Here is a 13,298-nt window from a genome sequence, read left to right on the forward strand (position 1 = left end):
CACAGGTATTATAGGTGCAGGAGACACACCTTCCTTTTCTGGTCACCCTATGCTGCACTGATGCACGTTGCTGAGCTTGCTGCAAGCACGCATGCACATACCAAGCTAAGCTAAAGATCAGCATTCCCATAATTACACTCTGATTACACATAACAGACAGCATCTCCTTGGTATGACTGGTTTCTCGCTCCCCTCCTATAAGAAAAACATTCTTGAAGATGCAATTGTGCTTCATGACTCTTTTCAGGCAAATGGGTGGAATTCAACATTGAGCTAATACAATTGTTCCATCAATGCAAGCATTTCTGACCTCTGCTCTTCTCTCCCTGTGAGCTGTTCTGGAGGTTCTCCTGACTCTCCAGACCTAATGGGAGTGGAGAGTAGAAGAGGGGAAATCTCCATCATGCTGGTGAAACTCATTGCCTGCTTCCCACTAGCACAATTCTTCAGCAGAATCTGGCCCCAAGTCTTTTGCACCTTAGATTTGGGACCAGACAGTGGGAAGGTAGCTGTGAAGATGAACCTTCCATGTGTTTTCCTAATTACCAAAGGCAAAAGGGACAGGAAAGGAGTTTACTGGTGATCAGTATGGGGATGTCCCTTAAACTTCACTTTTTTGGGCCCTTATCAGTCTGCTGCCTCAACAGAATAGAATGAAGTGGTTTAACCTTGAGGAGAAACGAGTGGGAGACAGCTCTCTGGGGAACATCTGCTATTTCCTGGAATGTATGCACCGAGTGTAATCTTGAGGCCAGTTTCAATTTATAGATAGCTAGTGTATAAAAAAAGTAACATGAATGGGGTTTTCTACATAACCACAAAGCTCTTTGGAAAATAAATACACATGGTCTTTCTTCCTGTAAATGTTTCATAGCTGGTTTATCAGGTATTCCCCATTGAGTGACTTTCCACAAGTTTCTGTTGCTTACATTTTCAGCAGTAATGATATCTGTCTTCACCTTTTTGGAAGGAGATGGGAAAAGGTTTTCTGATGTTCAGCACATTAAATTTACCATGCTATAAGAATAATTTGTGCACCCAAGCATGAATGCACAGTAGCAGCAGTCTGCATTATGGATAGATATGTGGTGGTTACCCTTAATCTATGGCTTTCAGTAGGTCAGATGTTGCTCATCTAGTTCCCTTGTGTGCTGCTGAGCAGGTGCTTTCTATGAGCCCAACCTGTGTTGGAAAGTGCTTCTGGCATCTCATATCTCAGCATGTGTCTGAATCAATCCTGATGTTTACTAGAAATTCATAGGTAGCTAATTATAGGGAGGAGGGCAGTAGCCCAGTGCCTGAGCACATACTCTGCAAGCAAAAGGCCCCCATCATTTCTGCATAATGACACTTCACTCTAAATCTCCTAATGACAGCTCCCAGGGGCTTCATATAGGTGTTACATAGCATGGGGCACAATATGTAACCTTGCAGGACACCACAGGGCAACTCCCATGGCACTGTCCTAAGTTCTTAACCCTTATTTCAGGACACAAATTGCATCAGAAGCATAACAAGATGCCCCATGTTATCATTCAACAAAGTGCTTGGGACCTAGCATACTTTTTACACTGAATAAATATCAGATAATAGTAGCAATAGCTCAAGAAGAACACACAGAAGCTATAAGATTTGTAACAATGCCAAAAGCCATTCACACATTGTACATTGTTTGCTATTCAGCATATAATTCCTGACAAGGGAACTGTATGACACCAATGTTTGCATTTATGGGTTTAAACTTGAAACATCTTAGGCTTATAGGGTTGCATCTGACTAAGTCATACTTAAGAACAGTGCTTTTCCCCCTATAAAAATATTTAGAGATACTCTCATTTTGTCTCAAGAAAAACACCATTTTATAGTTCAAAAATAAATACAGTAAATGAACAAAAGTACAAAGATTCACAAAATGTTTAGGGGTATGTGTACCCTTGCATACCCCCAGAAAAAGCATTGCTCAAGAGTAGATCCACTGAAACTAGTGGAGGTCAATTGATTTTAATGGATTGAGCATAATGGATCTACATTGAGTATGGCCTAGTTCGATACAACTCATGAAGTGTGACAAGGTCCCTGGGTTATTGAAACTTTCTTGATTACATAAGTGGCTTCATGCATGTTTTACATCAAAATCTAATGTGATTTCCTACAATGACAAACGTTTCTATTCGGAAATGCAGAGACATGTGAAGATAGTAAGATACTGAAAAGGGTAAATGACATATTCTGTTTGAAAACATTCCCACACATAGATGAATGACAGCAGAGGTCTGTAGCAGATGGTTGCTGTAGCTTAACTTGAGAAAGATATAACAGTTCCAGTAAGCCTGATAATAACAGAAGACCTTTGTTTGCAATGTGGAAGCAGTGTGAAATGTATCACTTCATGCTGCTCAGATGCTCATGCTTTAGAACTGCATTTGCACTGAACTTTGGAGACTACAATCTGCTCAGTGCATTGTGTTCCACCAGCATTCTCTGCCTTAAATCTGCCAAGGCTTCAGCCTTCCTCACAATCAGTTTTAAGGCACAGCAATTCCTACGGGAGACCTTGTGGGCAGATTTAAAAGGAACCGTTTTAAACACATGTGACAAATATAACTTTTTGTATAAATAAATTAATCTGAATGGACATGGAAACAACCCATTTTGGGTTTTAAAAGCCAGTAAACTCCTTTGGGTGACTTCCACAGGAAGCTATAAAGATTCTCTTACAGATATCCAACAGAAACGTTTAGATATTGAACTCCTTGCTTTCAGTGTAAATGTGAAAGAGAAGTTAATATGGGTGATGTCCCTTGTCATTTGGAAAAGACATAACAATGTTTCAAAGCAGTTGCTTTATGGCATGCTAGCAAAAATAACTCTTTTTAATAGGAATAAACCTAGTTTACAAAAGAATCATATAGCATCTTGAATAAACTAGAACTGATTCAGTGTTTATTAGTCCTGAAGAAATGTAGAAATGCATGCCACTATGCAGGATTCTTAGCTGTGTGGTCAGAGCACATGCTTTGCATGAACAAGCCAAATCACTAGCATCTCTAGAAGATGAAAGGGATGCAGGGGAACCCAGCCTGAAACTCACTGTCACTCAGAGGAAGTCTGCTTTGCATTTGTAACAAGCCAGTCCTTTAGGGTGGCAGCACCTGAACTTTGGAACTCCCTGCCTATTGATATTAGGCAGTCATCATCACTACCCTTTTAGATGCCTGCTGAAAACGTCAGCTTTGGCAGGCCAATCCAGACACAAGATTGTGTTACACCTGCTCTTAAATCTGATTCATATGTTTTATTGTGTTTTATTGTTTTTAGATTTTTTATTCCTTTTAAAAATGAGTATAATATGTTTTCATTTTATTTTTAATCTTTCTTTTTTTAAAAAAAAAATAATAATCACAGAGGCGTTTGCTCCCTTGGGCTCCTTTGGGATATGCATTCCTTTGTTTCTGAACATCTGAATTGACCATTGACTATAAATATCTTACCAATACACATTTGCCCATTTTGCTTTAAATGCAATATTTTTTTGTATGCTGTTTTCCTTCTTTGCCATCAAAATATTGAAAAGTTGGGACATTACAAGTATAAGCACATGGCATTTCTGTCTCAAGATTGAAAACTGGTATGAAATGACTTATTGTGACAGAGTGAGGCATGTATAGAGTTACTTCCTAAGCCTTTTGCCCGCAAAGGGTCAGAACAAAGACTGCCACCACTCTGGATGTTTATCTGGCCTCTATTGAAAGCCCTACTAAAATCTCATATGAATCGAACCCCAGTATTTTTTTAAAAATATTGCTAAATCGTTTGGAAGGTTCTATTAGACATGGTTTCTTACTTGCCAGTCGCAGCTACAATTCTTTATGCTGAGAAATGGAGATTGAGCAATGAAGCATCCATAGAAGAATTTGGGAGGATGCCCTTATAGCAAAGTTGACATATTTTACTAGATCTAGAGAACAAAATCAAAATCACAGATAGGACAATTTTGGGGCAAGATGAAGGCATGGCCTTTCTTCCAACAAATGTTATGGTCTCACAATCTATTAATGTTGGAAGAAAATAAGCATATTATTTATGTAACTTTATCCTTAGTTATTTTTGGGAAATTGCCACTTGTGATCTTGAATTATTAATCACTTCCAGTACATGTTGACCTTCTTCAAAAATCAAAAAATCAAAATCAAAACAAAGCATGGGCCCAGCTGTGACTTTGGTAGACAGTGACTGAATATTCTCAAAACATAAGATGCAATTAAGAAGTAACAAGAGTCCTGGTCATGGAATGGGCTATGAATCCACAGAAGTGATTCCCCCTTACACTGCAGTCTCCAGTAACACCTCTCACTCTCATTTGGAAGGTTCCCTCTTCCTCCCAGCAGATTTAAGGGGGCTCAAAGGGCTACTTCAGGCAGAAAGGTGAACTGGAAGAAGTCACCTTCTCCCCACCATTCAATGGACCTTCATTCATGCTTCGCTTGGATCCAGCCCACTGAAAGCCCCATTATGCAATCGAAAGTCCTCATTCAAGTCTTCTGCTGCCGGGGTTGGTCTGGAAAATCCCACCCTTGGTACTTAAAATCTACAAGGTTGTCAGAACAGCTTTTAAACTGATTTCTGATGGCAGAAAACTGACAGAATCCGACAAACATCTGTTTCAGGATTATCGTTCCTAAAGGAATTTTAACTTACTTTGCATTAAGTACACAGATGGGGTAACTGCAGTATACATAAATTGTCATATCCATATACTGGTAGCAAAATAAACTGCTTTGCCACAATTCAAATGTGACTGCATACCCAATTCTTCCCATGCAGAGATTTTCCTTGAAAATAACTTATATAAAGCACCCCTGCTACAACACAGATATATTCACCTCCTTTAAATGTGTATGTGATTGAAAATTGTTCTAGTGTGTTTGTATGGGCTTTTATTTTCCAACTTAATTCACCTTTTTCAAATGAAACTTGTTCTCCCTAAGGTGAAAAACCATATCAGTGTGACTTTAAGGACTGTGAACGAAGATTTTCTCGTTCAGATCAACTCAAACGACACCAAAGACGACATACAGGTTTGTTGCATGCCTTGGCTTTTGAAATTTGTAGCAGTTTGCAGTTTCCATAACATAGCGTATGAAAAATTGAATTCTTATTCCTTTCTCTCCTCCTTGCCCCTGTAATTCAGGATTATGGGCTCATGTGTCATCAATTGTTTGGATACATTCAAATTTAAACAGCAAAAAAGCAGTTTATTGAACATATGCAGTGGATATTTTCATGTATCATTAAAATTGTAGCATGGCTAGCAACACTAACACTTCTGTTTTGGGGAGAAGCAAAAAGATTTGTGCTTTTGGTACATATTGTTAGATGCAGGAGAATCCAATTGTTTTTAAGAGGAGTCAGTGCAAAGAACAAATATGCTGTCCATTGATACAGGTGATCCTGATGAATAATACTGTGAAAGGGCTTATGCAAACTTCACTAAGTAGAAACATTGTTATTTGGAGAGCCATTACATGCATTTATACATTTTATTTACATGTATAATTTATAACATATTATTAATGCTGACTTAATGCCTGATGATTTTGATGTCTTCATTCTGGAATTGTTAAATCAGTTGTGAAAAGCCTCTTGTCTGTGTCTCAGTATTTCAAACAAAGCAGCAGATAATATTGCTATTTTGCTTTCTTGGTTTTCTTGACAACAGGGATGGGGAAACCTCATCAGATCACGCTTCCTGACAGGCAATCTTCTGGGGGACACATGCCAGTGGTGGGGACGGCCAGGCACAACAGTGGGTGGCTCAATGGGTGTGACTCGTGCCTTTGTGCAGTAGGTCACATGCAAGCTATACAAAAGTCAGAGAAACCTTTCATCAGAGATGGCTGCTTCTTCAGCTGTGACTGTTCCTGTATAGAGATAGCCTAGCCACAGTGATCAATGCTCTGGTAACCTCCAAGCTGGACTACTGTGCTGCATTAAACACTTCATTTAGTGCAAAACATGACTACTAGGTTTTTAATGGGTACAGCCAGAGCAATTTATATTACACCTATTTTGGAAGACTAGTATTGGTTGCCTATTTCAACCTGAGCCCAATTTAAAATGCTGGGGCGTATTTTTGAAGAAAGCCGGAACCTCTGAGCTGCCAGTCTAATTTGATCCAACAGGCTAGTTTGCTTCATGAGGTGGCATTTCTCAGCCCAAACATCCAGCTGCCAATCACCTGACACTGGGTGCGCTTACCGTGGCCATCAGAAGTGAATTTTGTGCAAGATGCACTTTTCATGGCACTGTACATTGTTAATTTTCAGCTGCCCTGAAGCCCTCAATTTCAAAGGCTGGTTCTAGGAGCCATTTCCATTTGGCACCATTTTCAGCTGCTCAAAACAGAACATCTTCAGCACAAAACAGAACATCTGGTGCAGTACTCTTAACATAGCTACACTGAAGCTGCCTTCTCACTCTTTCTCATCCCATCAGTTAGAAAAATAAGGACCCCCCTTCTGTTCTCTCCATTTCCCAGTGAGTAAACATGCACACACACTCTTTTAAGAGTTAGTAGAGGTGAAGTTATGGTTCAAATTTGTTTGGCCAGAATGATGTGGAAGTAGCGGCGCTTTGATTGGATTGAAAATCCAATCATACTTGGGATAGACCTATCCCAAGGGTCCTGTGAATGGGCAATAATCCTGAGCATTTTATATGTTTGTTTTAAGAAATAATGAGAACATTTGCTCATGCAGAACGTTCTGGATTTTGGAATCTCTGGAGTTAACATATATAGGGTTGTACCCAGTAGTGCCTTTGGATTAGTGCAGGCATCACTAGCCATAGATTTGGGGGCTTGATGCAGTCACCAAGCAAATTTTGGGGGACCCCAAAGACCCCACATATTTTGTGTTGTGCCAAAAAGAAAAATTAAGAAAGTAGAAACAGTGATGTGGTGGATGGTGAAGTTTAACTCTCTCTGTCCAGCCCAACATTCTTGACGATGATACAATCCAGCCCCTCCTCAGTCATCAGATCAATCATGTGATGAGTAGGAAGGGGGCAATAATCCCCCCCCCAGCTAATCTACAGGGGGATGTTGGGGGATGTGCTCTGTGCATTTGCAAGTGAGAGTGTGGGGCAGCCACACCAATTTTCAATTACACCCACAAGCAGGGGCGTACCTGGGGGTTACTCAGGTTGGCCCCTCCCAAGGGCATAGGCCCAGAGAGGTGCACCCACCCATCTGCATACTCCCTGGGCAGGACTTCCACTACTCCGGGTGGCCAGGTGATACACGCAGGCTCCTCTGAGCACCTTGGCAGAAGAATTTGGTCACTGGTGTGGACCATCGCAACATCTCTGCAGGGAGCCCATTCCAATTGGCTAGGGGCACTATTAGAAGTGTGAGTGGAGCACCCAGCAGGGCTTGGAGGGAAGAAAGCTAAAGAGAGTGGGCGAGAGTTGCAGGAGGAGGAAAAAGGAAGGGAGGGAGGAGGAAGGATGCAGAAGGGAAAGCAGTGCAGGGAGGGAGGGAGGGAGGGAGGTGAACCAGTGGAGGAGGAGAACGGGGGGAGGTGGAGCAGACCCAATGGAGATGGCCATGGAGGAAATCACTGGAGGAGTGCAGAAGGCAACAAAAAGTAAACTTTTTGAGTTTCTGGTCCATGGTCTCTCCTGGCTTTGGAGGAACCAATGTATCTCCTACCAAGGGTGCAAGGGAAGGGTGGATGGGTGCTGATACAGCTCCTTGCAAAGGGCGCAAGAGAGCCTAGGGATGTTGCTGCCCACACGTGGCATGTGCCCCTCTTCCCAGGTTGGTCAAGGATGAATGTATCCCTCAGACCAAAAAAGGTTAAGTACCCTTGCCATCCAGTTTCTCCAATTTACTTCAGCACTCCATGCCATATTCCATACTATCCCAGAAGTCTCCAAACCCTCAAGAGCAGCTTTTTGGAAAGGATGGGGGAACTTAACCAGGTGGGGAGTGAATAAAAGAAAAGAAAATGCCTTGGTTTGTGGAAGTGCTTTCTGCTATGGGAAATAAACCATTAAACATTTTTTTTGTGGGCATCAAACATTTTGTTAACAAATATTAAAACTTTAGGCTTGGTGATGAAGGACATGGAATATTGTGCTTAGCTTTATGGTAGGTTAGCTCTTTTGTTGGTTAGCATATCCTTTGCTGGATACAGAAAGTAAATTTCCTAGGTTAAAGCACATAATTGATGGACCTTTTTTTTTAACGTGTTAGGAAAATATGTAGAATATTGAACAAAAGTAAATTTCAAATTTAAATGAAATAATGCCCCAGCACCAGAGGGCTGGTAGTGAGTTAATCCATACCTGCTTTGCCAGGAACAAAGGCACTGTGAAAGCACTAACTGGTGAAAGAGGGTTGAAGAAAGGTTATGAAGTTGAGACGCCTGATTAATGACCTTTGGGATGTGTAGGCATGTGCAAAGAGAAAGATTAATTTCGGTAACTATTAAACAACAAACGCAAAGCAAAAATCCATAGTTTGGAGGTCATAAGCAACTGGTGTCCCTCCCTCCTCTGAAAAGGTATTGGAACATGGGACTAGACTTCTTTTATCTATTTAGGTGTGAAACCCTTCCAGTGTAAAACCTGTCAGAGAAAGTTCTCCAGATCTGACCACCTGAAGACTCACACCAGGACTCATACAGGTAAAACAAGTGCGTATACTTTTTTCCCATTTATATTTTTAAATTTCTTTTAACTGAATTGATTTTGCTATGTTTTAAATGCATATGGTAGTTCCAGGAAATTAGTGAATGTCATAAGAGGCATGGGTTAGAGTTATCACTATCACATGGTGGAAAAGTAAAACTCAAATAAAGGTGCAAAATATAAATAAATGCTGAAAGGTTCAGAGCTTCTCTAGGTGATATCAGCACTTTTCTTTTGGTGCTATATGGAGATGTACTAAACAAGTGATCCTGCTTAGTCCATCCTATGAAGCTTCGTGTGCCTTCACCTGAACATTAAGTATTTGAAAAATAGTGAGAACTGCACTGAAGCTGGAGACTGTAGGATCATATTTTGAAAGGAATGTAAAAATTATCTGCTGCTTTCATTAATGGGTCATCTACAAAAAATTCTTAGAAGTTTAGAGTGGTGTTGCCACTACAAATAATCAATCCCCCTCTTTGTATATCTCTGTCAGGACCACAGAAGAGGAGATTTAGCTTTCACCCTGCCCCATTTTCTTGTAAAAAATCATATCCCGCAATACATAGCTTCTGTTTGTCCCCAAAGCTGCCATTTTCTGCAGCTCTGGAGGCAAGTTGCAGCTTCAGGTAGGGGCAATTTTCAGCAGCGCAGGATTGCTGCCAGAGGAAGAGTTAAACCCTACTCCCTTGGGCTAAAGTGCTGATCTGAATTGTGGCCTTGGTGCTGCATGAGATTAGTGTCGGATTTAGGGTGATGCAGGCGGTTTTCCTGCACAGGGAACTGAGGCGAGGAGGCACTAAATAATAATAGTAATTCGAAAGAACCAATATTTATAAGTGTACCCTTTAAGATCCATAAAAAGCCACTGAACCAAAAGGAATTATTGTGAAATATCAGAAATAGAGGGTGGCGGCGGTAGTTTTTGTCCTCGCTTAGGGAGCCATATTAACAAAGTTTGCCTCTGATGGTGTTCAAATACACCATTAACATAGAACGTAGTCCGATTCTGAAAACTGCAGTGCAGAGAGTACTAGTTATGCCACTTATGTGCTGATCTATTCTTTTGAGGTCGGTTGCCTCTTCAGTACTGTTGTGTTATCATACTATTGCGTTCATTGCTGAAAGTTGGTGGGGTTGGGATGGCCAATAATAGACTGCCTTCTAATGTGAAAAGGAAGCTGAAACTAGCTTAGCTGAGAGTAGAAGTTGCCCATTCCTTTGTTTAAAAGTGAGTGTTTAAAAGTGATTATTGTTGATTTGGTTGTTTTTATTGTTTAATGGTAATTATCTGTAAGCCGCCTTGTGAGCATTTCCCCATAAGGGCATATAAATCTGTAAACAAACCATAAACAAATAACTGCTTTAAACTACATGATAACAGGAGAATATCATTCCATAAGTCTCAGTTCTTTATAGATTTTGAATGTTCATTTCCCATTGAAAATAATAATAGAAGCTATTGCCCAGAGTATGATATATAGGGAGATGAAGCAGTTCTCCTGCTGAAGCAAACTAGATCTACTCCTGAGCATTGCCTGGATGGAAGATCTGTTGGAGGCATAAATAAGGCACTCTGAGCTTTTTTGGAGGCAGAGAATGGTGGAAACATAATTAATATTTTTTAATGAAAAGTAGTAGAAGCTAAAAGCACCATCCATCTCCCTTTGAAATCAGTAGGCTAGACTCCAAAGACCTCGATGGAGCACCATATATTTAAAAGTTAGGGACACGCTTCTATTGACATTTTCTATATGCTAAGAAGGGATGGGCCTAGATGATAAAAATTCATCCTGTGACAGTTTAATAACTCTGTGTTTTGTTGACAGGTGAAAAGCCTTTCAGTTGTCGGTGGCCCAGCTGTCAAAAAAAATTTGCTCGGTCTGATGAATTGGTCCGTCATCATAATATGCACAACAGGAACATGACTAAACTTCAACTTACGCTTTAGATGTTTCACACTGTCTGTACAAACCAGATGGACCCTATGAACTACTGCAAACATTTCAACCATTGTCTGTCAAATCTTTAGGAAATCTCAGATGCCTTCATAATGCGGTTGAGACAAGTTAACTAAACTGTAGGATAATGTTCAGTATAGGCCTCTGCTTGGAATTTTGAACCTTCCTATTCCAAAACCTCGATTTGTAACATTATTATATAATTACAAGTTGACTATGTTATACTTTAAATATTACGATAGACTTTAGCTATGTATATTTGTTCTTTCCTTAAAAGGTTTTGTACTTTTTATTTCTTACTTGAAATTTGCAAGTGCAAGCTAGTGCTATGTCATGCTCATATATAAATGATTGGTAGGTTTGAAAGTCTGTTCCATGTATACTGTGTGCTTACTGCAAACACTGTAGTTTCAAAATACTGATGCAGTCCTGTACAAATATTGAGTCAATTTTAGTAATCTTTGTACTGCCCAAATGGGACAATTTTATATCATTCTGTGAATTTTCAGTGTCAACCATTCCAATATCTTGCTTGCACTCCTCAGAGTTGTGGGTGCTCTAGTAGTTTCTTATATGCACATGCAATTCATCTGGGGGTTGGATGCACACTTTGATGTACACCAGAGCCCCACAATTCACATAGGCTTGTGCAGTTCCCACAATAGTTTACACTGAAGAGAGGGAAAACAAAGGGACCAGTGTGGCTGGTTTCAGAAAGTCAATAAATAGATGTATATGGGGGAGGCCAGGACTGCACAACGCCTTTCCACAACATGTGCATGCTCAGTTTAAAGTCTGCACAGAACCGATGAGCATATAAGTATATATGAATAGGCTTCTCTATGTCCGATTGGGAACCTTCTTTTTCAAGATTCCTGTTCAAGTGGAGAGAACCCTATACAGTGGTATAGTCATATGTGTTATGCAGACTGGTATAGTGATACCTCGGGTTAAGTACTTAATTCGTTCTGGAGGTCCGTTCTTAACCTGAAACTGTTCTTAACCTAAAGCACCACTTTAGCTAAGGGGGCCTCCTGCTGCTGCTGCACCGCCAGAGCACAATTTCTGTTTTCATCCTGAAGCAAAGTTCTTAACCCTAGGTAATATTTCTGGGTTAGCGGAGTCTGTAACCTGAAGCGTATTTAACCTGAAGCATATGTAACCCAAGGTACCACTGTAATTGAATGTGCCTTAGGCAGGAGCAACATTTAAATGAGAGATGCTTCTTGTCCTCCTAAGCAGCCAAGATGTGAGTCATCTGACTCCCATATTTAGGTGCCAGCCACCACTGAGCACAATATTTTTTGCACCCCAATGACTTGGTCATCATCTTGCTATTGGAGACTCTCTTTCTCCTCCCCTATTGCCTTGATGAAGGGCAATAGAAAGAAGTGCTGGTATACTTGCAGTTTTCTAAGGAAGCTCAAACAATATATTACATTGGACTTTCCCTTCCCATAGGAGACTATGAGAGAGAGACTATGAGAGTGTGTACGATCTGCAAGATCACTAGCTTTGCTTCTAAAACTGGTAAAGTTAGAGGAACTGATATTTTTCTATACTGAAAATGAAAATCTTGCATTGAAGTTAACTTGTTTTAACACAAACAGCATTAATGTAGAGAAAATGTATGGTTTTTTTGTATTTTGAAGCTGGTTTAAATTTCAGCTTTTTAATGTTAAATATTCCACTTTGAGATACAGATCCTCACACAAAATAAAGTCAGTATCATTGTAAATGTTTAGGATTTGTTTAACATGCAGCCATGCTGGTTATATGGCTAGCAAAATGTGTAAAATAAAGTTAAAGTTGAACTCAAGAAGAGGCTGGTCCAGAATTTCCATTAACATATGGCTCTTAAGCTACACAAATAGCTCTTAAGTGACTTGAACGTCTTCTCATTTACAATTATATGTGCGAAAATAAATGCCCAATGTGAGGAAATATATTATTTCAGGGTTTAGGGGTTATTATTTACGATTAATTGTTTGAAGTGGTGTATATATGTCTATAAATATATATCTAATAATGTATTGCTCTTAAACAATTAAAATTAGAAAGTGAACAAACATAATTTAGATGCATCACAGTTCAGATGTTGCTATAAGCTATTGATACCACAAAGACTGTAACCTGCATTTTTCACTGAGCTTTCAATTAAAGCCCATTTAAAAAGAAACAAATAAGAGTCCAACAGATGTCTTGTTTCATGGCTGGTATTAGGTTTCAGATTTTTTCTCCAATCGTGTTGACCTCTTTTTGTATATAAAAGGTACCACCAGAAGGGATGACCACTAGTTAACCTGTCCAGGTCTTGACCACAATTTATCCTTCTCACTGGGGAATTGTACTGACAACAGTATCAAATTTCATATTATGTTGTAGAGAGTTGGTTCACTCTTCTTCCCAGATACTTGCAGCAGTTTTCCTTTAAGAGAATGACCCACAGGCCACACTTGAATTGGTCTCATTGATTTCTGTGAATTATCTTTCCCTACTTTGGAGTAGACAAACATAATGTAGCTACACCCAGATAAGGATTACAGTCTCACTAACTTTAATCATATCACCACACAATCCCAGCCTAACCATGGCTGAGTGCATTCTTATTTTTAACCACATCTGTATCCCACATTTCTTCCT

The 13,298-nt window shown here is 39.9% G+C and overlaps 1 protein-coding gene across 9 annotated transcripts in view; it reads left to right on the forward strand.

Annotated features, from left to right (window-relative positions):
- Window positions 1-12,838, forward strand: part of WT1 (WT1 transcription factor) — a 52,748-nt gene extending 39,910 nt beyond the window's left edge. For 3 of the 9 annotated variants that reach the window (XM_083445262.1, XM_083445266.1, XM_083445264.1), the window contains 3 exons: window positions 4,989-5,078; window positions 8,607-8,699; window positions 10,524-12,838. In XM_083445262.1, the coding sequence (XP_083301388.1) occupies window positions 4,989-5,078; window positions 8,607-8,699; window positions 10,524-10,645 (305 nt within the window). In that variant the 3' untranslated portion in view covers window positions 10,646-12,838. Of the gene's footprint in view, window positions 1-4,988; window positions 6,357-6,951; window positions 8,700-10,523 lie in introns of all 9 variants that reach the window. The other 6 variants (XR_014512482.1, XR_014512485.1, XR_014512483.1 and 3 more) reach the window with 3 other exon arrangements.
- The last annotated feature ends 460 nt before the right edge of the window (window positions 12,839-13,298 follow it).

Source organism: Podarcis tiliguerta (assembly GCF_965153285.1).
Source record: "Podarcis tiliguerta genome assembly, chromosome: 1".
In the NCBI taxonomy this organism is placed as follows: domain Eukaryota; kingdom Metazoa; phylum Chordata; class Lepidosauria; order Squamata; family Lacertidae; genus Podarcis; species Podarcis tiliguerta.